Source organism: Pseudorca crassidens, chromosome 4 (genome assembly GCF_039906515.1).
Source record: "Pseudorca crassidens isolate mPseCra1 chromosome 4, mPseCra1.hap1, whole genome shotgun sequence".
In the NCBI taxonomy this organism is placed as follows: Eukaryota; Metazoa; Chordata; class Mammalia; order Artiodactyla; family Delphinidae; genus Pseudorca; species Pseudorca crassidens.
In genome coordinates this window covers 2,793,513-2,816,984 of record NC_090299.1, presented here as the reverse complement: position 1 = coordinate 2,816,984, position 23,472 = coordinate 2,793,513, and the positions used below count along the sequence as shown (strand labels likewise).

The window sequence follows — 23,472 nt, the reverse complement described above, 5'->3', positions numbered from 1 at the left end:
CAGCCGGAGGGGAGGCCCTGGGTGGGCAGAAGTACAAAAGCGGGGGCTTCCAAGGTGCAGGGTGCGGGTGGGGAACTGCCAGCTAGGAGAAGGGCACTTACCGGGATGCCCGTCTCTCCCTCGCCAGGGCTTTGAATGAGGCGGGCAGACGTGAGCTGGGGTGGGGCGGTGCCTGCTCTCTCGGCCAGGACCCCGGAGTGCCCAGGTGGGGTGGGGCGGGCAGAGAACCACCCTGGGGGACATGAGACTGGCCTGTCCCTTTTAGCAGGTCTGGTTCTGCATGAACTTGGCTGGGAATCCTTGCAGGTTGGCCAGGGTGTCCGAAGCCTGGTGGACCCAACTGCGCTCAGGGACTCTGCAGCCTGAAACCCTAGGCGGCCCAGGGTGGCTGGAATCGGGTCTCACGTAAGAAGTTAGGGTTGGCGGGCTGGGGAGGGCCACGGCACGTGCGGTAGAGACAGAGCAAAGCCATTCCTCTCCCACCACGAGCGGAGCCAACGTGCGCGAGGTGAGGTTGGCCCGCAGTGATGGCGCCAGAGCCTGGAGCCAGGCTCATCCCCAGCCTGGTCCCGCGCGCCCTCTAGGGCTGCGTGTTCCCTACCGCGCTTCTCTCTGGTTTGTGCTGCCCCTGGTGCGACACTCCGGACGCTGGGTAATCATGGGGTAAAGCCAGCTTCCCTGAGCCCCCGCCCTGATCCAGGTTTGGATCCACTTTCTGTATTTCAGTGTTAGGCTTCTAGCTCCCGACCCTTCCTGCGCAGGGGAACAGCCTCTCCTTCCTCCTCCTGGCACCTTCCTTCCCACCCGGCGGATCTCGGAGGAGCCTGCGGCAAGGAAGCCGCTCTCCAGCCCATCTTTTCACTGCTTCATCGAAAGACGCAGCCCTTCTCCCCGAATCCGCCCCGCGTTTGCAGCCCGTAGACCCTTCCTCCCTCTGACTCCAGCGGCAGGCCGTCGGGTTCGCTGCTTCCCGGCGGGCGGGTCCGAGGGTACGGCGCCCACGGCTCCTCCCCTTCGCGCGCCTGTGGCCCTGGCGCTAGGTGGCTCCCGGGCGGACGCGGAGCTCTGGTTGGCGCAGACCGACCCGCCGCTGTGGGCGAGCCGCCTGGGGACCTCGGCATCACACAGCGCTTCGCTGCGTCCTGCGGTCTGGTCGCCACCACCTCGAGACCGCACCCGCACAGGCCACAAACAGTCGAATAAAACGGTTGCCTCGTGGTGATAACCCCTTTAACCTGGGTTGTAAGGATCCCAGTCGTGGTCCGAGAGCTCGGGCCTTTGCCGAATCCCATCGCCGCGGTGCAACGCCGCGCAGGTGCGGCGCGGAGCACAGAGCGCCGGCACCGCCTGACGCGGCCCGCCTGGTGCGTGGAGGGACAGCGGCAGAGAGCAGGTGGCCGCGGCCAGCGGGGGGACCTGCGCTGGCCCGGAGGCCTCCGCGGTGCGGCCAGCTCTGCCCAGGCCTTCTGGACGCGTCCTTCTGAGGACTGGCAATGATTCGTCTGCTGACAGCATGAGGTCACCACCAAAGCGAGGGAGGGTCAGGGTCCCAGGGGAGGCAAAGCCAAGGGTGCCGATGCCCAGAGAGGGCACAGTGGGGAAGAGAGCGGGAGGAGGGAGACATGGGTCTGTGCTGCCCCTCGAGTGGCCTTCTTGGCACGTCGCTTCCCCCCGTGGCCGCTGGTCAGGAGCGAAGGCCTTTGGAAATAGCTAGAGCAAGCTCGCTGTAGAGAAGCAGACCGTAAGTCCCTCCTGGCAAAATCGAGTGAAAGCTACAGGAGAAGCAGTAGCATGGGGCAGGTGCCCCCTCCCTCAGGGAGAGGACAGCCAACCCTCAAAGGGAAGCAAATGCGGCAACAGGACGGGGGCTGGGCTGGAGGAGGTGCCCCATGCGTCTCTCAGGTTGCCCACCCGTGTTATGCCCTGGGCACTGGGAGTCTGAAGGTGGGGACCTTAGAGCCCAGAGGAAGGACCACCTAGGCCACGGACTGCTGCCCCCTTCCCCAGGAGGGCTGCTGGGGCTTTCCAGGGCCTGGCCTCAGGGCACTGGGAACTGACTGGAGGGGCTGGGGCAGGGGATGATTCCGGGTCAGGGAGCCGGACCTCCTGCCTGGGGGTGACCCCCGTGGCGCCTTCTCCTGGGCTGTCTGGCGCCACCTCTGAGAACTCCAAGGACACCGGAGGGTGGCCCTGTTGCTGTGCAGCTCAGCCTGGGAGCGTCCGTTCCACCCAAAGTCCCAAAGCCAGGGGGCAGAGACAGGTTTCCGAGGGGGCTCAGTTTTCTTACAGAAGTGACCGTTTCAAGCACCGAATGACCTCTCTCTCTGGGCTCGAGAAGCACACCCAGTAAAGTGTCCTCCCCCCATGCAGGAGGGCCCTGTCTTCACCCTGCAACAGGCCGGCTGTAGAGATCCAGCCATTGGAAGAAGCTTTCAATAAGCTTTCCTCAAGAGCCCATAAACTCGGGCCCTGACCCGGGACTTTGCCCACGGGTCCGAGTCCCCCAGCTCAAGAGAGACTGCGGATGGTCCAGGGGATGAGGCCCAGGCCAGAGAGCCCTGTTCCCCACCTGACCTTGCTGGGCTGTCTGGCGCCGGTGTTTTGTTTTGGCCAAAAGAAAAAAACCCTTATGTTAGAGATGGCTCTCAACTCCAGTGAGGGACGGGGCAGTGGATGCAGGGGGCCACACAGCTGGCAGCCCCTCGTGCCAGGTGGGTGGCCCGCGGGCTCTGCCTTCGCCTGACTACTGGCTTTCGGTTGTCGCCAAGGCCCCGGAACTGAGCGACGGAGCATGCAGAATCCTCTCTTCCACCCTAGGCCCCTCTCCCCCCGACCCCGACTTCCCCTAAGGTCTCGCTGGGTCTCCCTGTCTGGAGAACGTGGGGGCTTGAGAGTACAGCTCGCAGACCCCAGCTCCTGCCTGCCCCTGGCCAGCATTGGAGGGTGCTCCAGGAGCGGGGAGACGGTGCCCACCATAGCCCATTACCAGAGGAGAGGCTCAGCCCTAGTGATCACAGAGCAGCGGCAAGTGTCCAGAAAACGTCCCTTTTTATTCCATACGCAAATAAGTAGATTCATTTAAAAAAAAAAATGTCTTCGCCAGGATAACCAGGGGCTGCAGCCTGGGAGAGAAGCCCCAGTCTGGCCCCACCTCCAGAATGGACAATCTGAGAGCAGCGCCACCTGGAAGGATCTTCACCCCTTCCGCTCCACAGGGGCTCTCTTCCTGGGATTCTCTCTCTGCCGGCCCAAGGTCACAGTGCCCCGGAGGCCTGCTGCCCTGCCCGTGCATAGTCCCAGGCAGGGCTGTTCGGGTTGGAGAGTGGTCACCTCCATGAAGCACCTGGGACAGCCTGGATTTGCCGTGGACTGCGCCCAGCCGCTGGCTCCGGCAGGGCGGGGGCTGGATCTGCTCCGAGGTTGAGGCCTGTCCCCGGGGGCAGGGGGCTGGGGGAGGCTCTGGGCTGCATGGCCGACTGTCTCTGTGATGCTCTCTTCCCAGCGGGGATCCAGCCTTGCGACTGTCTGGGGAGCCACAGTCACCTGCGTCTCTGTTACATTCTGGACGATCTTCCGATCTTCGGACAGGGGTTCGGCTCGCCCGGGCGGCAGCCTGCGCTCCCCGAGGCGCGGGAGGGCCAGGGGAGCGTCCCTGCCCTCCCTGACGGACGGCCCCTGGCGCCACCGCTGCCGCCTCGGCCCGTGTGCGCGTCCGCAGAAGTCCCCACTGGCCACGGGGAGTGGGCCCGGCCGGCCGGGGGCTCACACCAGGCCGGGCATCTGCGCCCGCAGGAAGGGCACGGAGGCGGCGGCTGGGAAGGCGGCCAGCGGGTAGGCGAGGGCCCCGGAGAAGCCGAGCAGCGGCGGCGGCGGGGCGGGCGCGGCGGGCGCCAGCGGGAAGGGCAGCGCGGCGGGAGCTCCGGCGGCGGCGGCGGCGGCCGGGGGGCTTTCGTGGTAGAGCACCGGCACGCGGACCAGGCGCTGCGCGCCCGGCGGGGACAGGCTGGCGGCCTCCAGCTCGGCCGCCAGCTGCCGCTTCCACTTGTTGCGGCGGTTCTGGAACCAGATCTTGACCTGCGTCTCGGTGAGCTGCAGGGAGGCGGCCAGGCCGGCGCGCTCGGCGCTGCTCAGGTAGCGCTTCAGGTCGAAGGTGGACTCGAGCTGGAAGACCTGGCTGCGCGAGAAGACCGTGCGCGTCTTCTTCTTACGGCCGCCGCCCCCGCCACCGCCGCGCGCCTCCCCCGCCGCCGCCGCCGCCCGGGCCTCGGCCAGCTCCGCCGCCTCCTCCGCGCCGGCTGCCTGGCCCCTCGCCGCCAGCTCCGCCGCCTCCCGCTGCACCGCTCCCGGCCCGGGGCCCCGCGGCCAGGCGCCCTCTGCGCGGCCCATCTCCTCGCCTGTCTCCGGTGAGTCCCGGTCGCTGGCTGCAGGGGGGAGAGGAGGAACATGGGTTGGTTCCGGAGGCTGATCCCCCGGCCTTGTCGCTGAGGCCAGCTGCTTCCCCCGCGAGGTCACCCACAGCCACAGGCAGGGAAATTGTCCCCACGCAGCCCCACCTACGGCAGATCTCACCCTGGGACCGGAGAAAGGCAGAGCATCTGGAGGTGAACTTGAAGACCTGAGCGATGCTGCAAACCAACACGCTGGCCACACACTCACGCCCAGAACCGCGCATCCACACGGAGGGCCACAGAGGGAAGACGGAAGAAAAGGAACACAAAAACACAAACAGAAACACAAAAAGAAGACTGACTCCCTTAAACAGTGACTTCGAATCGACACACACAAAAGCCCCGGAGGTACACCTCACGGAGGAAAGGATGGTCCTTCTGAGAAATGTACACACCAGAAACCCGCACAGAGAGGGCCTCATCCCTCGCACTCAGCCCTAGGCCAAGTCCCCCAGACACAGAAATAAAGACTTGCCATCACCTCTCCCCGCTCAGGCCCAGGAGCAGATACAGAACGCCCGCGTGCACAGAAATATTCCCATTGATGGAGGATAAGCAAATGCAAACAATTCCCCAAACCAAACTCCAACCAGGTGCCACTGGGAACCTATTCTCCCCCAATTCCTGTGCCCCTAATTCAAATGTCCATGGAGATGTGCCCTCTCTACCCAAAATCACACTCAGAGGGAGTGCAGACGAGGGCAGCTCTGGCTCCGTAGAAACACGCGGCAGCCGCATCTCACCCCAGACACACTGGGCCCGTGGTTGAGCCTGTGGGTTTGGGGCTACAAAAGCCCACAGAGGGTCCCCGAGCTCACGTTCCAAGTACCAAGCTGCACACAGTCTCCCAGAGGAGACGCCTCCCCTCCGCAGGGCTGGCAAGGGGTGATGCCTCCAGGTGAAAGAGTCTGCCCAGGGCCCAGGTGCTGGTCCAGATTCCAGGCCCAGCTTGAAAAGGGCAGCCGCCTGACTTCCGGGCTCAAGAGGCCAGCTCAGGCCAGCTTCCCCTGTGCCTCAGGCCCAGGCTCCTGGACACAGGCCGCAGGTCAGCATTGCGGCCGTCGAGTAGAGCTTGGCCCGGCCAGCCCTCAGAAGGCAGCGCTGAGCCCGCAGCGTGAGGAGCCCGCAGCGTGAGGAGCCCGCAGGGTGTGCAGGCGCCGGCAGGCTGTGTCTGTAGCTTGGTCCCTGCGCTCCGCGGCTCCCCCGGAGGTGTGCGGATTTGCGTGTGTCCCCGCCCAACCCTGGCGGCGTGAGCCCTCATGGTGTCCAAAGAGGGGTCAGGTTCCAGGCTGGCATGTGTGCGACCAGATACGGGGGGGGACAGACTCACAGAGGCCCACGTGCTGCCACACGAAGACAAGACAGGCCTGCCAGCTCTGGTACAAAACAGGGACCCCTAACCCGCATTATACGAAAGAAGGGCCGGCTCTTTGGCGGCCGCCTGTGGGGCTGCAGCTGCAGAAGAACCCCAGGGACAAGCGGGGAATGCATTCCCCCCCCCGCAGGGAGACCCTTTTCACAAACACCCCCAGAAGGGCACTATGTCTGATCACTCAGTTTCGGGGCAAACACTGAGGCCTGCTCAAGCTTCCCAGAGGGGAAGGGGGTAGGGGCCCGGGACCTTCTGGGTGTAGGCTCTGAGATGTGGGTCCCTTTGCGAGGGGCTCAATCCCACACCAGAGAAGGGTTATCCAAGAGGTGAGAGGGGTCTGGCCCACCTACTACCCCCTTCCTCACCCGCCCCCCAGCACTCGCTAACTTTCGCTTGGAGCTGAAAGTATTTCAGGGCCTGGAAGAGTCTTCAGTTGGCCTCACAGTGTGCGTTTGTGGGGGGGCTGGCAAAGCCTGGGGGCTGAGGTTAGAATAGCTTCCTACTTCTCTTGCCCGGGGCGGGGGGCTTCCTCCAAACGGCAGGTCCCCAAGGGAGGCAGCGACCCCGGGGAGGGGAGTAGAACTCAGGGGCTGGGACGCCCAGTCAAGAGGGGCGATCGATCGGGTTCCAGGGCTGAAAAACCCCCCACCCCCAGACTCAGAGCCCTCAGCAGGGAACAAAGGCGGGGGAGGGGGAGGAGCAGAAAAGGGAGAGAGAGGGGTGGGACTGGGGGCGTCTGGCCTTGCACAGCCACAGCCCAGGGGCTTGGGAGGCCCAAGAGGGAGAGCCAGGCCCCTGCCCCAGGCCCTGGCTGCAGCTTGTAGAGGAGATGGGACTTTGGGGACACGGCTGCTGGGGAAGACCGCTGTCCCCCGTCCAGGCCTCCACAGCAGCGGTTCCCTCTGCTCAACGCCCCCTTTATTTTGCTGAGTCTGACTCTGTCTCCTGACCCTCTCTCTTTCCTTCCTTTATCTTTTCTCTGTTCTCTCCATCACTTATGGGTTTCTTTTTGCTTTTTGTTTTTCACCTTCTCTTCCCCCCTCGCTCCTTTCTCCGCCCCCAACATCCCTCTCTTTCTTCTCTGTCCTTTTCTCTTCTTTTCTGCCCCTCCCCCCCGTGCCCCCTCCCATGGCCTGCCTTCCCCTGTTGTATTCCCCACCCCCCTTCCTTTTCTCTTCTTAGCTGTCTGTTGTCCCCTGTCCCCAGGTTCCCCTCCAAGGGCACTCCAGAGCCTGGTGATGGGTGAAGCCCAGAGCCTGCGAAACCTTCTCCCTGCATGGGGACCCTGTCCTGGAGAGTGGGCCTCCAGACCTGCTCAACCAGGGGCTCTGCTGGGGCCCGACACGACCCAGAGCCTCCTGCAGACGAGGAGGATGGCCCAGAAAGGGCGCCAACGAGCCCAAAGTCCCCGAGCAAACGCTCGGGGAGGAAGCCCGCCCCCCCCCCGCGGCCCCCCCTTCCCCGCGCCCTCACTCACTGTCAGGGCTGAGGCCGCCTCCGTAGCCTCCGTGCGGCCGCGAGTACCAGCGCGTGGCGCCTCCGCAGCCCAGAGCGTAGGGCGGCCCGGGACCCGGGGGCGGCCGGGGACCGAGGCCCAGCGCGCCCGGCCCAAGCAGCGCCCGGGCCCGCGCGTCCCCGCTCGGCCCGGAGCCCGCGCGCAGCTGTCTCCGCCGCTGCAGCCGCCGCCGCCGCCGCGCCTGCTCCGAGTCCTCGTCCTCAGGGTCGTCGTCGTCGTCCTCCTCGTCCTCGCGGCCGCCGCCGCCCTGGGCCGCGCGCCCAGCGCCCTTGGCCTCGGCTGCCAGCAGGTTCTCTATGAGGAAGGAGGAGGCGCGGGCCGGCGTGGCGCGCCCGGGCTCCGTCAGCTCGTCCGGCATCGCGGCCGCCGGTCCGTCGGGCTCTGCCGGGCTCCTCGGGGTTCCGGGAGCCCGGGGTGCGGCCGGTCCCGGTCCCCGCTGGGGACGCTGGCGCGCGGCTCCCTGGCGCACGCGCGGGCCGGCCCTGGAGCCGCTGCCCGGAGCGCTGGCGTCGGGCCCCGCGGGGCAGGCAGCGGCCTGCGCGCCGGACTGGGCTGGGCCGGGAGCGGGTGCGCGCCGACAGCCGGCCGGGCAGCAGCCTCGCTCGCCTTTCACGTCGCCGCTCTGGTCGCCGCCCGGGCCGGCCCCGCTGGGGGCGGGGAGGGCAGGGGAGGGGCCAGCAGGGGCGGGGCGGCGCGGGCCGGGCGGGCAGCCAGCTCAGCCCGAGGATGCCGCGCCGTCCCCGAGTGCGGCCACTGCTCGGAGACGCCGCCCGGATCCGGGCGCGCAGGCGGTCGCGCGTCCGAGGGCGGGCGGCCGGCGGCCCAGGCGGGGGGTCGCGGCCAGTTCGGCCCCGCGTGATTCATTCCCCCGGCCCGAGCCACCCGAGCCGGGGGTTGGAGAGGTGGGGCCTCGGTCGCGGGGCCGCCTATTGGCTGCGGGGCTCCGATGAGAAGCAGACTGGCCAATCAGTGTCCGGCAAGGGCAGTAATTACCTCGCTGAGGGGAGAGTGTTGGACCGAGAGTGAGGAACTGCGTGTGTGCGCGCGCACGAGTGTGGTGTGTGTGTGTGTGTGTGTGTGTGCGCACGTGTGTGTGTGCTTGTATGTATTTGTGTGCATGTGTATACCGTGGCAGGAAGACCCCGGGGCTTCCAAGAAACAGCAAGAGAATGGGTTAGTCATTTTTTTAGACTCCGGATGTCAAGGCTGCAAAATTGTGGCATATTTTTAATATTTACACTTAATGAAATATGGATTTAATGCCAAAGGTAGTGCGATAGAACTCTCTAGGTCTCAGATTCAGGCTCAAAATGTAAGAAAATGCTAGCCCCCGCCCCTATCCCCGTGGCCCTGCCGGCAGAACGCCCGATGTCACACCCGCTGAGCGAGAGGAGGTCTCCACCGTCCAGCTCCCTAAGAGGCTCGGGCCTTAGTGGCGGGCGGGGGCCATTGCCCCGGCCGGCCGCGTAGGTCTTAGGGGCAGGCCCCGACTGTAAAGCGATGGGGAGTCCCCTCCCACTTCTGCAGCAGGGAGTGCAGTGACCAAAGTGCATCCCGGCCCACGCCGTCGCCCTCGGAGCTGTGGCCACTTAAGAGTAACCTTCTGACCGGCTTCCTCTGGGAGCGGGTGACGGCCGAGTCACCGGACGGCAACGCGGATGCGCGGGCGCAGCAGGCTTCACCGGACGCGGGTTATCGCGGAGAGGTACACCCAGCCTCCCAGTGCCAGCCGGGGGCCGCGACCAACCGAGTGCCGCCCGCCGCCTCACTTTAATTTTCAGAACAACCACGGTGGAGGGAGCATCAACCCCATTTTCCAGAGGGAAAAACAGAGCCGAGGAGAGACCATTCCAGATGGTAAGTGGCTCTGGCAGGCCTGGAATTCCGACAGTCAGGGCCTGGGGCCCTTCTGGCACCGACAGCCCCAGAGTCGGATGGGGATGGGAGCGAGAAGCAGCTGAGCAGCGGGTCTAGGAGGCCGGGAGGCCGGGTGGGGCTGAGGCCTAGTGGAGGGACCTTGCTGGCCCACCTGTGGCCGCGGAGACAAAACGGTGAGCACTTCGGGTGCGTCTTCTGGCTGCAGAGGAAGCCGGTCACCACCACCCCCGCCCCGCGCCACCCCCTTACCAGCTTACCACCCTGAGCGTACCTACCCGCGGCTGCTGGGAGGGACCTCTGGTGCCCAGTGGCCTGGAGACCTTGGGTGGGAGGCGGGCTTTTCTGCAGACTCGAGGACAAGATGCTCGACCCATCTCCTCGCCCTCGCATCCCGCCCCAGGAGCGACAAAGATGATCAACGACAGGGACTCACCGGGTTGTTTAACTCCAGCCTGGAGGCAGACAGAGTTGGGGCTTTTCCCCCATTGCATGGGTGAGGACACTGGGCCAAAGTGGGCGAGCCGGGGTCTTCGGGAAGAGCTGTGGTCTCCCAAGTACTGCTCCCTGGGGGTGCCCACGGTCAGAGAGAGTCCAAGGCAGAGGTACCCCAGCCAGAGGAGGGCGAGTCAAGGGAAGAAATGACTGCCCCAGTCGGTGTGGGGGAGAAGCAACAGCCTCTGTGGCTAATCACAGCATCTAAGTCGAGGGTGCTTCTAAGAGATGGAGAAACTGAGACCAGAGAAGGACCCGGATGAAAAGCCAAGTGGTGGAGAGGGTGCCGTCCAGCTGACCACCTACTACATGCAGGTTTCCTGGGGCCTGCCTGTGTGTGGCTCCTGGGCATGTTTCTGGAACCACAAGCCTGGTGTCACTCGCGTGGTTTCTGAGCACTTTGAGTGGGGGCTTCCTCAGAGGCTGGGTTCTAATGCCTTCTACTCTGGGCTGTGTGGCCCTGGGCAGGGGGCCTCGCCTCTCTGATCCTCCGTTCCCTCTCCTGTAAACCGCGGGTAGTAAGCACCCCTGCCTGCGCCAGGCTGTTGGGAGTGGAGGCCGGCTGGGCATCGGGCACTGCTGGAACATCTCCCACTGCCTCTGGGGAACATGGAGGGACGGGAGGCGAGGGCACAGGCCGGACCGGGCCAAAGGAGAGTAGACCTTCCTCCCAAGCACCGGTCTTTGGGGGCTTGGAGGGCGTGTCTCCTCCCAGGGGCTCCAGGGCTGGGTCCTGGCACTGCTGTCCCCAGGAGGCTCCCGGCAACTGCGGCAGCAGAACTCCAGCGCATGGCACGGGGCCCCGGCGAGCAGACAGAGGGTTGCTGCGGAGAAGCAAGACCAGGTGGGGAGGCGTGCAGTAGCCGCCCTGGTGCTCGCCCAGGCGGCCACCTCTGTGCTCCGTGCGTCCCGGAGCCGGATCGCCACTCTGCTTGGAGGTGACAGGAGGCCGAGTTCGGAGGGGGATTGTGGGCGGAGGCTTGTCACGTTCAGACCCGGAAGCAACTCCAGGGTAGCATCGGGCAGTCAGGATGCTCTCTGGAGACTGACTGTGGAGCCTCACGGCCCTGAGAGGGCTTCTGGTGCTCCCAGGGCCAGAGCCCAAGTTTCTGGTCACCTTCGGGCAGAAGGACTCCCCAGGCAGAAAAGTGGGGCCATGACGTCAGCCGCCCTTCCTCACGTCTGCCCACGTGCTTCGTCCACCGCCACCTCTCCCCTCTGCCGCCCTTCCTCACCGCCCGTCCACTCTTGTCTGTCCACATGTTTCGTCCACCGCCACCTCTCCCCTCTGCCGCCCTTCCTCACGTCTGCCCACATGTTTCGTCCACCGCCACCTCTCCCCTCTGCCACCCTTCCTCACCGCCCGTCCACTCTTGTCTGCCCACATGTTTCGTCCACCGCCACCTCTCCCCTCTGTGGCGGGACCACCAGAGAATCCCCAGCGAACGGGCTCTTCACAACCGGACAGTGGGAACCTTGTCACCTCCTAGCTCAGTGCTGGTGTCCAAAGATGCCGCATGAGCCAGGGGGAGCGAGTTAGTGGGCATAATCCCAAGAGCATAGATCAGGAGTCAGCAAACTGCAGTAGCCACTGCCTGTTGTGTTTTGTCTTAATCAGCTTTTTTCTTTGGGAATAATTTTAGAGAATTCCCACTTTAAAATTTAAATTTGATCTTCCCTTCATCCTTCAACCCAATTCCATTTGTCCTAACCTCGCCCCCGTGCCACCCCACATACCTGTTCTTGTGTATGAATTTACAGAAGCAGTATTCCATTATACACCTCTCCCATCTTGCCCTTTTTTCACCTTAATGTAGGAATTTGATACTGATAAATGAAGCAATGATTTTCTAACCACCGTGCACTGAACCAACAGTCACAGATGCCTTTGTTCCAGTTACTATGGTCGAATCACACATTTCCCCCAAACTCAGGGTGTCAGGTAACCGTTTATCAGTGTGCTCGTGGGGTGCATGGATTAGGGTGGCTTGTCTCCACTGCAAGGTGTCTGGCCCTCAGCTGGGGGTGGGGCAGGACTTACCTGAGGCACTTTGGCCCCTTTATCTAGGGGCTGATGGTGATGTCAGCAGAGGGACCCCTGCCTGGGGCTTCTCTGTGTGACCTTGGCTTTCTCACAACATGGGTTCCCCAGTACGAGTGGGTGTGTCTGGGGGTGTCGGAAGGGGGCATGGAACGTCACCCGGGAATTCCGAGCCTTACTCTCCTCCGCTTTGTGGAGTACATGGAGTGGTCGCAGCCCCCATGGGGTGCAAGGGGAGGAACTTGGACCCCATCTCTCAGTAGGGGGATCATCAGATTGTAGGATGAGAAATCCAGGAAAAGACACGTGCCCCAAGGGTAGCGGATCCCCCGTTAGGGGACTTTCAGGATGCTGCTGGCTCTCCACTACTGCAGTTCATGTCGGGATGAACAGACCTGCCCATCTTTCTTTGTGGGCCGGAGAGTCGTCTGGGGGTGCATGCCCCCCGAATGGGACTTCTGGGGGGCGGGGTCTATACAGACTCCACGTCACCAGTGCTTCAGAAAGTCTCCCCGGAACAGCTGCATCAGTTTCCCTTTCGTCACATCTTCGCGGCCACCTGGCCTTATGGGACCTTCGTCTGTGGCACCGTGACATGCGTGAGAAGGAAATCAGGTGTTTTCGGTAATGATTCTCTGGCAGCTGACAGGGTGAGGTAGCCGCACTGTGTGTGCAGATGCAGCGAGATGAAGGGGCGGGGTTAGTGTTCCTGAGTGGCAGCCCATGAGGGGGTAGGCGGGGCTCGAGATCTGGATTCGGTTGGATTGTGAAGCCTTCAAGCTAAAGAATAGGGTTCTTAGTTGGCAAAGCAATGGGGAGCCCCTGAAGGGTTTTGAGCTGGGGAAGAGCCAGGACTAGAGCCGGGCCTTGGGAGGAGTAACCTGAAAGCACTAGCGTGTGCAAGGTGAAGGGGCATGAGTAGGTCCAAGGAGGGTCTCACCACCATCCTAGCGGTAAGCAGCAAAGCCCCAGGAGGATAGTGGCCATGCAAAGGGACCACATCTCACGTGTCCACCTGGTGGCGCACAGGCCTGGGCAGGGGGTGGGGGGGCTAGGCAGGGTGGGAGGGAGTCTCAGAACGTTCTTATTGGCTTGTCAGATGGTCCACTCCCCACACCACAGCCACGTGAAGTGTCCTTGCAGCTGTCCAGATGTGCAGTCAGGCACCAGGTTCCGTTCCCAGCCCAGCTGCTGCATCCACTGTGGTCATGAGAAAGTCACCACCCTCTGGGGACCTCAGTGTTTTCAGTGCTAAAGTGGGAATAACAATCCCACCCAGCGCACGGGGCTGGCGTGGGGTTGAGTGCACATAACCACGCAGGCAAGTCTTTGGCATAGATTTAAAATGTTGGCTTTGAAAAAGACCAAATGTTTGGAATTATTTTGGCTGCCTTTTGAGGGTCTACCCACTTCCTTCCTTGTGGGCCTGCCTTTAAACCCTGAAAAGGGGAGGAAGATTTTCACAAAGTGTTCAGTGGATGCTTCCCAGAGTTCCACTCCCTGGGACGTAGTGGGTGGAGGAGGCAGGGGATGGAGAACGGGGCAGGGTGGGGGGGGGGTAGAGGGAAGGAGGGGGAAGAGGGGGGAGGAGGGGGAGAGGGGAGGGGGAGATGGGGAGAGGGGAGGGGAAGGAGGGGGAGGGGAGAAGGGAGGAGAGGGGGAGGGGAGAGGGGAGGAGGGGAGGGGGAGGGGAGGGGAGGGGGAGGGGAGGGGAGGGGAGGAGGGGGAGGGAGAGCAAGGAAGGGAACGTGAGCTGTGGGGGCGGGGAGATGGATTCGAAGGAGAACAGGAGTGGGGAGGATGGGGGGGGAGGGAGGGAGGGGTGAGAGGGGGAGGGGCAGTGGGAGGAGGAAGATGAAGTGCTAGGCATCCCTGGTGCGCAAGAGGCAGGAGCGGAGCCCACCCAGGGGAGCCCGGGTTCTCAAGGACCCGGGCCGGCACAGTGTGTGCGCTTGGCCAGAACCACGCTTCCGAAGCGCAGGTGACCCCTCCCCAGGCAGTAAGGCCGGGCCAGCCAAGAAGCCCCCTTCCCCGCGGGCTCAGAGCTGCCGGGAGGCTGGGGCAGACAGGAAGACATGCCAACCTCTGTCCCCTGACCAAGCCGTCCCCAGGAGCAGGAAGCTGGGTCAGGGAGGCTAATCCCCTACAACCCTCAGGGCCTTTGCCAGGAGCCCCTGCCCTGGGCCAGAGCCGATCTCTAGCCCTCTGCTCACCCCCACCCCAGGCTTGATGGGTGCATCGTGTCTTGTCCCTGCTTGGGGAAGGCGCCCACCAGACCCCTGTGCCCTCGTGCTCAGCAAACCTCGGACCTAGCCAGGGGCTGTCATTGGTGGAGGGAACCTTTCTTTCTCTGCAGGTGTATTCCCTGCTCCAACATTTTATTTTGAAAGGACTGGCCATTGAACACCCACGCACCCACCATCTAGATACTTCCTTGAGCACGTTGCTTTCCTTGCTTTATCACATCTGCCCATCCCTCCATTCCTCCATCCATCACAGCAATGCGTGAATTGGGGTCCCAGCCCTGCCACCTACCAGCAGTGAGACTCGGTGCTGTTGCCTGTCCCCAGGCACCACCTCCTCCTCTGGAAATGGGCGTCATAGGGCTTCTTGCGCTGGAGGCAGTGCCCAAGAAAACGGTGCCACGGATGGACGCTCTCAAGGTTATGTTTTAATGTGACGATACAATCACACACTTGATTTCTTCATGTGACATCTGTGCACTGACTCACTGACTCTGCGTTCCGGATGCCGTGTTTTCCTGTCTCGGTAAAGATATGCGAAGTTGTGGTCGCTGAGGCTCGGGTGCAGGAATGTCTGCCTATAATGGGAAGGGCACCTCGAGGTGGGGGCAGCTTTTGGTTTCCACAATGGAGTGCAGATCTGTGCTTGGAGTTATCCAAACCACTGAGGACCTTCAGACAGCTCAGGCCGCCCCTGACCTTGATTGGAAGTGAATCGGGGTTGGAGAAATGAGGCTGGAACAAAGTGCTGGGGTGAACACAGTGCAGGGAACCTCTTCCCAGGAGCCAGAGGGAAGTTTCTGGAAACCGAGTCTGGCTGTAATGGGAACCCTGCCAGTCTGGCCGGCTCACCCCTCCAGGTTTTGGAATGGATGCCTGTGGCCTAGCGGGACGTGTTTGTGGAGGGCCCCCAGCTCAGGATGCCAGCAGGAACGTTTGGCGTGGGAATGGTAGTTGCACTGCTCAGCTATCCCTGCCAGGGGCGGGGCACGTGGGGGCCGGGCGAAGAAGCCCCCTCCCCCCAGGGGCTGAATCGGGACTCCAACAGGTTTTCCCGCACTTCCCGGCCTGGGGCTTGCCCACGTGAGTCCATCACACTCAGAAACCCTGAAAGGACTTGTGGAGAACGATGGCCCTAAACAGATTCACTGCAGCAGGACTCGCGACTGCAAAAACTGAACCACGCTCCCTGAAAGCACAGGGGAGGGGTTATGTAAATAGTGACCTGTCATGCAGCTGGGGAAAGAATGGGGTGCTCTCGATAGGGGGCCCTCCAAAGGATGGACTGGGGAAAGCAAACAAACCAGGGTACAGAATGTGCGTCAGCGGTGTGCAAGGGGCGGGGGTGCACAAAAGCAAGTGTATTTACGCACATACACGTTATGCTAGTTCATTCATCTGTGGTTGTGTGTGTCCATATCTGTGATGGACAGAATTGTGTCTCCCCAAAATTCATATGTGGAAGCCCTAACCCCCAGTGCCTCCAACTGTGACCTTACCTGGAGATAGGGTCACTGCAGATGTAATGAATTACTACGGTGAGATCACCCTGGAGTGGGTGGGCCCTGATCCAAAATGACTGGTGTCCTTATACAACGAACGCCCTGCAAAGAGACAGCATCGCGGGGGAGAACGCAGGGCAGGGCTGGGGAGGTGCTGCCACGTGACCGCACAAGACTGGAGCTGACCCCCGACGCTGGGGGAGAGCCTGGGACAGACCCAGCCAGCACCTCCAGGGGAGTGTCACCCTGCCCACGCCTTGGTCTCGGATTTGTGGCCTCCGGACTGTGAGACACTTAGCTTCTGCATTCCCTGGAATGCAGCGCAGCTTCTGTGTCTGTGGGAGGAGGCCTGGGGGCCTGGTGGGAGGCGCCCTCCCAGGAGACCCGGGCGCTGGGACAGCAGCGAGAGGACGTCTCAGGTCCACAGTCTTCACCGTTCAGGTTTTGTACCAGGTGCAAGCACTACTTAATTTTTTTAAACAAACGACAAAGTTAAAAGTCCTCAGAGTGATGCCCTGGGAGAGGGGAACTTTAAGGGCGTTTGGCAGAGAAGCTGACTGAGGCTGGGGGACCCGAGGTGGCCGGGCTGTGGGATGAAAGCAGAGGATGTGGGGGAGAAGTTCGGGGATCCCGGGGGGCCCAGGGGTCCTCCCAGGCTCAGGTATGCGTGTGATCAAGACGGGGATGGGGACAGCAGGTGGAGAGGGGCTGGCTGACCCTCTGAAAGTGGGGGATGGAGGGGAGGTCCACGTGGGCGGGTGGTCCCCTGAGGCCGGCATGTTGTCCAGGGGTTGCCGCCTGCCTTACCCGAGGCTGCAGGGAGGCTGGGCTCTGCCTCAGGTCCACCCGCAGCCCCTGGACCACTCTCAGCCTCGACTTCCTCATCTGATGGAGGAATAAACGGCACCCAGGCCAGAGAAAGATGTTCAGGGACCACGCTGGCGACAGGTATCCTCCGAGGGCACCCCTGCCCAGCCCCCAGCCCAGGGCTCAGCTCAGAGTGGGGAGAGGCAGGCAGCACCCAGCGGACCAATGTCTTGTGGGGACCGTCACCTCCCTGCCACTGGAGCTGGCCGTCCCAAACCAGTGAGCCTTTCAGCAGATCCTGGAGGGAATGAATTCTTTGCCCGTTGGAGGGGTGAATTTAAAGCAGCGGGTCATCTGCACAGAAGCCTTCTCCAGAGCTGCTCAGCCGTGGAGGGTTGGCCTGGGGAAGACCCTACAGTCCAACGTGCCTGCACCCCAGGGCCCTCGCCCGCCAGGCCACAGGGCCTGCAGGAAACATCTTCTCCGGCACTTGCAGGGTGAGTTTGATAACTGAAGCAGGAGAAAGATGTTGAGGGAGACTAGGCAAGGCGCAAATTTTGGCTTCCTCCTGCCCCTTGTGCTTGTGTGCAGACCGGTGGGAGGGAAGCACTCCTGCAGGGGCCCCCAGATCCCAGCGGGGACTCAGCGGCATCCGACCAAAGGCCCTTCTGCTGGGTCCCCCGCAGCTGCAGCCTGGGCTCTGAGAGTCTCTAGGACACTGAGTTTTGTCTGTGAAACACCAGGGACCAATCCATGCATGCCTGGCCCTAGCTCTAATAAATCAGCACACACTTGGGGGCTTAAAACCACAGAAATTTATTCTCTCACAGTTCTGGAGGCCAGAAGTCCTCAATCAGTATCACTGGGTTGGAGTCAAGTGTCTGCAGGGCCGGGCTCCCCCTGGAGGCTCCGGGGGAGGGTCCTTTCTGCCTCTTCCCGCCCCTCGTGGCCCCAGGCATTCCTGGGCTTGTGGCCTCTGTCTCTGTTTTCACGTGGCCTCCTCCTCTGTGTCTGTGTCAAATCTCCCTTGATCTCCAGCTTGTTGGCAGTTAGGGCCCCTTGGATAATCCAGGATCTTCTCAAGATCCTTAACTAATCCCACCTACAAAGGTCACATATCAGGTCACATTTATAGGTTCTAGGGATTAGGACCCCTGTTATCCTTGGGGACGTTATTCAGCCCATGACACCACTAAGTCCTCATCAGGCTCCAGTGCAGTAGCTCGGGCCCGGGTCCCTCTATACTTATTGGGGGCATCAGTCGTGTGCTCTTTGGGCCTGGGTGAGGCAACCCCAGTGTCTGCAGAAAGTGAGATTTTAAGCCACAACTAAAATGTTAGCTCACCTGGAAATCAATCTGGGAAATTAATTCAAAGGGAGGGTCCCAAACAATGACTCAGTGTAGAAACCTCCTAACAGGGGGTCGTCTAGTTGCTGCTTGCACACCTCTCCTAACAGGGAACTCACTACCATACAAGGTAGCTCATCACATCTTTTTCTGCTCCTACCACCCCCTCCCTTTACTTACACATGTAATGATGTGCAGAAAGATTGCACTTCTGAACAGCTGCTAAGATTCCAGCTGTGGGAGAGGCTGGTCAGAGCCCCCTTTGTGCGGTCAGGGACAGGCAGGGGCCAGCAGGGTGGGGGACACTTAGTGGAGGAGGTGGCCATGCCAGACCGGACATATTTGTCACCCAACTCCACATACACCCCAAACCTGTGCCATTGAAGAGCGTGGGGTCGGGTGGTGGCAGCTCTTCTGAACGCTCCACCCCCGAGGGGCTGGGTGAGTGGTAGTCTCACTACCGGGCCGCCTGAACCCCTCATAGAGAGACTTCTGTCTACGTGTGTCCCTTTGCACGGACAAGTCAACAAGCCCAGCCCCCCCACGCCACCCTCTGCTCCTTTGCCCACTGTAGAGCCCCTTAGGGAGCGGATCCTGCATCCTGGCCGGGACTCTGACTCCATTTGACCCCCTGCGGCCTGAGTGGCCACTGTGCTTGCGATTCCAGGCCACCGGTGAGGTTTCTTTTTGCACTCACCAGCCTGCTCTAGGCACCCCGAAAGGAATCACCCGGCCAGAGTCACGGGGTAGGGGCATGATTGACTGTCCTGTGTCGTAATAAGGCAAAAATCACTGGAAGCGGCTGCAAAGTGCGGCTTATCTCTCTCTGCACGTGCCCCCAGCCGACCCCCAGCACGGAGGTGGGGAATACAGATAGCAGTTTTATATCACTTTGAATAACACTCCAAAAACATTTAGTGTTCAAGGCATCCAACACTCCATTCTTGGGACCAGGGGAAGATATGCTAAAACAAAGCATCTTCTTGGACCTGAATCTATAAATAAGGCAGATTCTGCTGGAACGTGTTTGCCTCTTTAGCTGGGAGCACAGTGGAAGTATTCATCTAAGGCTGATTCGTTCTGAAGGGTTTGAAAAAGCAAAAGCGATTCGGGTCCTGGAGGAAAGGTCCTGTCCCAAGAGCGCCACCGTGCGGAGACTTCGGAACTGACTTAAAGTAACAACCGGACACCCCTCTTGGGCAGAGAAGTGGAAGCGTGCGTTTTGCCCCTCGAAGCTCCCCGGCATCTTCACACCCCGCACATTTTAGATGACAAACGTGATATCCTAAAACGACATCTCCGGTGTGGTTTCAGGCTTACCACGAGGCAGAACTGAAGTGAGGTTTAAAGATGCCTCTTCCCCCTCCCCGGGACGCTTGTTAGACTGTCTCCAGGAGAATTTTACGCTCACAGCCAGTCCCCCGGATGCCCAGATGTGCCACCGACGCCGGGCAGTGGAAGCTCAGGAAGACCCTCACGTGGTGGGGGCAGTTCTGCTGCCGGTCCCGGTACTGGACCTGGCCCTCATCCCCACCCCCGCCGGTTAGCCTCTGCCCACAGACTGCGGACTCGGGCTCGGAGATGTGCAGGTGCTTCATTTATCCACTCAGTCATTTGTTCGGCCACTACTAATGTGACGCAGTCGAGCATCCAGGCCCTGTTCTGGACAGGAGACGGCCCAGACAGAGCCAGACCCACCCTTGCCCGCAGGGAAGATAGACCAGACCCTGTCCCATATCCCTGTGTAACTGCATCCGATGAAGGCTGAGATGGACAAGCTCAGGGCACGGGAGGGGACCCACCTCCACGTCTCCTCTGGTCCATGCTTTGTGGTCCCGCAGAGCCGGGGAGGAGGAGGGTGCCCTAGCCCCCGGGAGCTAAGGCGGCCTTGAGAACCCATCAAGGATGATATTTATCACCACATCAGACCCAAGTTCAAGAGGCAATGCCCAGCCTGGCCTCTCACATGGACATCTAGGTGGAATTAGCTCACTTCCCTCCCCCCTCCTTTCTATATCTGGAATATTTCGCTGATGCCCTCATGGGTGTGAGAATAAACTGGGCCCCAGCAGTCAGGGTCCATTGGAAGGAAGGTGGCGGGAGGTACAGACAAGAATACTCTTCCTAAAACAAGAAACACACGCAGAGGCCAGAGGACTAAGATGTTTTCCCACCAGGGCCTAACTAGCCAGGAGTCATTTTCTGGGGCCCTGGGGCACCAGTTTCCTGAACTCCACTCTCTCCCCTTTGTATGTAAGGGGAGCATTACTTAATGAAACGGCAATAGAGAAAGCAGGGGCTGGATGAGGCTGAGAATCGGCAAGGGTAGGAGATTGCAGGGGTCACTGAGACTTTAGTGCAACACAGTCCCTCTGTGGGAGGGGAAAACGGGTCAGGGAGCAGCAGGGGATGACCTGCCAGTGCCCTGGAGGGCAGACTCCCTGTCGCGGCTGGGAAGCAGCCACTCACTCTACCTTGGACACATGCGGGTCCACAACAGACAGCTGATGCCTTGACTGAATCCAACTTTAAAGTGTAATTCCCATCACAGCATTGTAAATTAACTACACTTCAACTATAAATAAGTAAATGAATAAGTGTAATTCCCAGACCGGGGATGTCATCAGATCCCCGCCTCCTGGGCAGTTCCTTCTGGTCTGCGTGTGGGTGGGGCAGGGCTTCCAACTAGGGGCGGGGCTTCCAACTAGGGGCGGGGCTTCCACCTGGGGGAATCAGCCTTCTCAGGGCCTTGGCCCGATTCTTCTTCATTTAACGCCCCAGGACTACACCAGGAGGTAGGTGTCCTGAGGGGTGTGCTGAGCTGCCAGTGGCTCACAGCCCCACAACGCGTCACAAGGCCAACTCAAGGTCTCTGAAGGCAACTCACATCCCTGCCCCTGCCTGCAGGAAGTCTCTGTCCTTGACGGGAGATACGATGCCATAAGCTACCAAACCACCATCCACTCGGCCCCGCCGCTGCTCGGACTGCATGTCAGTCTCTGGCCTCAGGATACCCCAGGTTGGTAAACCATATGCCCAATCGCCACTTTAAGCCTCAGTTTTCTTAATGGAAAAATGGACATGATAACAGAACCGACCCAGCCAAGTTGTTGTGAGAGGGATACCGCGGGGTGCAGGAGGGAACCTGAACCCCCATGAGGACCGGCGTCCGCCCCCTCCCTGGCCACCGACCCACCAGCAAGATCATCCCGGATCGTCCGCGCACTGCGGACTGCACACCTCCGCTCCCCGCCGCAGCTCACTGGGGGACCCCGCCAGATGACTCTACCGCTATTGAGACGTCTATGTGATCCGTATGGCTGAAAAGTCGTTTCCCAGAGAGAGCAGGGCACCTCTTCCCTAATCCCAAAGGGAGAGAGAGCAACAGAAATCCCGGGGCGTCCGGCCCTCGGGCGCGGGGATGCGCGCTCATCCTCGCTCTGCGCTGCACGGAGGAACCCAAGGCGCCAGGGAGCGCGCTTTGCCTGGCGGGAGCCACCCGGTTTCCTGCCCGACCCCGCGGACACTGGGGAACCCGACTCCTTCCCGCGCCTTCTCCTGGCCGGGCTGACACAGAATGATCCAAGCCAATCGCCATCTCCAGGCAGCAGCTGGAGGACTGGCTCGTCTGAGCGAAGGACTAGGGACAGGGAACTTCCATCACCCAGCCCCGCCGCCTGGGCTCTCAGTCCCAGGCACCCCTCCTCTCACAGCACCTCGGGGAAAGCTGAGCCCCTGAAAGGAGCTGGTGGCCCCAAGGTGGAGGCAGAGCTGGGTTGACCTCATACCGCTGCAAGGTCACCTAGAGGAGGGACCACGGGTGCCTCAGGCCACAGTGGGGTGCACCCTGCCTTTCCTCATGGGGTTTCATTGCGCATTTCAAGGGAGACAGCTCTGCAGAGCAGAGTGGAGAAGGTGGAGAAATCAACCAGAAAGGCAAGCCCGGCAGCGGGCCCTTAGCTGCGACCGGCAGCGTCCACTTCCTTGGCTCCAAGACGCTTGTCTTGGGCCAATTACTCTGTCCCACCTGAGGGAACAACGGCGTTTATCAAATTCCTAGGAACACTCCCTGCTTGTGAGGGATCCGGGAGCCGCTCCATCGCTTCTCAGATGCACTTTCCTCCTGCTGCTGTGGGGTCCGGACCCCCAGCAACTTGCCTCTATTCTGAGCCCTGTGGCACAAAGCTGGTGCAGGGAGTGGGGTGTGGACGCAGCCCCTGTCCGCAGGACCTAGAGCCCCCAGCATCCTGGTGAACACCTGGCTGCTGGGTGTACCAGCCGTGGGGCCCCTGTTCAGTTCAGTTTTCTTTGAACTCTCTGTTGGGTCTAGTGGGGGGTAGGGGTCCTCCCCACTCCTTCCCTTCCTCCCTCCCTCCCTCCCTCCCTCCCTCCCTTCCTTCCCAACTTGTCAGAGCCAGGCCAAGTGTGAGCTTTGGGGCTTTAGCTGTGTACAGGCAGGAGGGTCTGCAGATCTGAAACGGAAAAATAAGTAAGCACACAGGATCAGGATACCTGTGGCTGACACGCAGTCTTGGGCCAAGCCCAGGCTTTGCCAGGAGGAGGCAGAGGTCTGCGGGGTGGTGACACTCGCTCATCCAGGGCCACCTGCTGGAGGTGGCAGAGTTGAGATTTACCTCAGGGGACTCTGAGGCCATCCTCCCGACAGCTTCCAGGACCAGACGGTTCATCCCCCTTAAAAGTAAAGATTGGGCTTCCCTGGTGGCGCAGTGGTTGAGAGTCCGCCTGCCGATGCAGGGGACACGGGTTTGTGCCCCGGTTCGGGAAGACCCCACATGCCGCGGAGCGGCTGGGCCCGTGAGCCATGGCCGCCGAGCCTGCGCGTCCGGAGCCTGTGCTCCGCGATGGGAGAGGCCACAACTGTGAGAGGCCCAAGTACCGCACACAAAAAAAGTAAAGGTTGACAGCCACCCCCTGGGGGAAAGGAGGCCACGGAGGCCAAGAGAACAGGGCCAGCCCCGCGCCAAATGTCCACTAAGACAGGAGGGGAGCAGATGAGCAAACCCCAGCCAAGCACCCCCTCCGGCTGCACACTCCACACAGGACCTACCTGGTTAGATGGCCCAACAGAGTCCCCTCCCCACAAAAATGCTGTCGCCACTCCCACTCTACAGGGCAGGGAGTCCAGGTGAGGGGCTCACAAAACGCCCAGACAGGGCTGGAGCCCAGAGGAGGGAGGCTTATCTGGAACTCCACACACTCCCACCGTCTTAATTCAACAGGGTTTGCCAGACTCGCCAGGCCAATTCTGCGTCTCACCACTTGTCCCTGCGGCTCCAATTCTGATCCGGGGCCGATCTGAGGCTGCCCCAGCGTGGGCCAGGCGCCCTGCCGAGTACCCTGCAAGCTCCCCTCCCCGGACATGACCGTGAGCCCCGGCCAGTAGAGGTGTGGGATCCCGGGCCTCCCCAGCCTCCCTAGTGCCGGGGCCGCGCGCGGGGGTTGATTCCGGGCTGTGCCCAGCAGCAGCGGTGGCCTATCGTCCTGCACCTCCCCTTCCCTTCCCCCCACACCGCCAGGCTGCACCAGGGCAGAGGCCAGTCGCAAGCTCGCTTTGGGCAAATGCTGGCCCCGGGCGGGGTTCAGTTTCCCCAATGTCAAGCTGTCCCTGGATTAGGAGGCCTGTTCCCAGTGGCTCTGACTCTCTTGTCGACCCCAAGTTGGGTGCACCCCCTTCCGTTGTGTTTCAGGCTATTTTGCTGAGTGACTGGAGCGTCAGTTTCCTCACTGGGAAATGGGTACAACAATGATCCTTCCCAGGGCTGCTGTGGGGACCAAGTTACTCACCCTCTGCCCGCACGGACCTA

The 23,472-nt window shown here is 61.6% G+C and overlaps 1 protein-coding gene across 1 annotated transcript; it reads right to left on the bottom strand.

Annotated features, from left to right (window-relative positions):
- Window positions 1-3,029: 3,029 nt before the first annotated feature.
- HMX1 (H6 family homeobox 1) lies at window positions 3,030-8,015 on the bottom strand. Its single transcript, XM_067734968.1, has 2 exons — window positions 7,298-8,015; window positions 3,030-4,421 (listed from the first exon to the last, which is right to left on the bottom strand). The coding sequence occupies exons 1-2, from the start codon at window positions 7,692-7,694 to the stop codon at window positions 3,763-3,765; spliced, it is 1,056 nt and encodes a 351-aa protein (XP_067591069.1). The 5' UTR covers window positions 7,695-8,015; the 3' UTR covers window positions 3,030-3,762.
- Between the last annotated feature and the right edge of the window lie 15,457 nt (window positions 8,016-23,472).

Bases quoted from the DNA above. Each gene is read 5' to 3' on its own strand.
- HMX1 (XM_067734968.1), bottom strand. From the start codon at position 7,694: ATGCCGGACGAGCTGACGGAGCCCGGGCGCGCCACGCCGGCCCGCGCC. The intron at 4,422-7,297 runs GTGAGTGAGGGC...TCCCCCCTGCAG, and splicing joins AGGCGGCCTCAGCCCTGACA to CCAGCGACCGGGACTCACCG.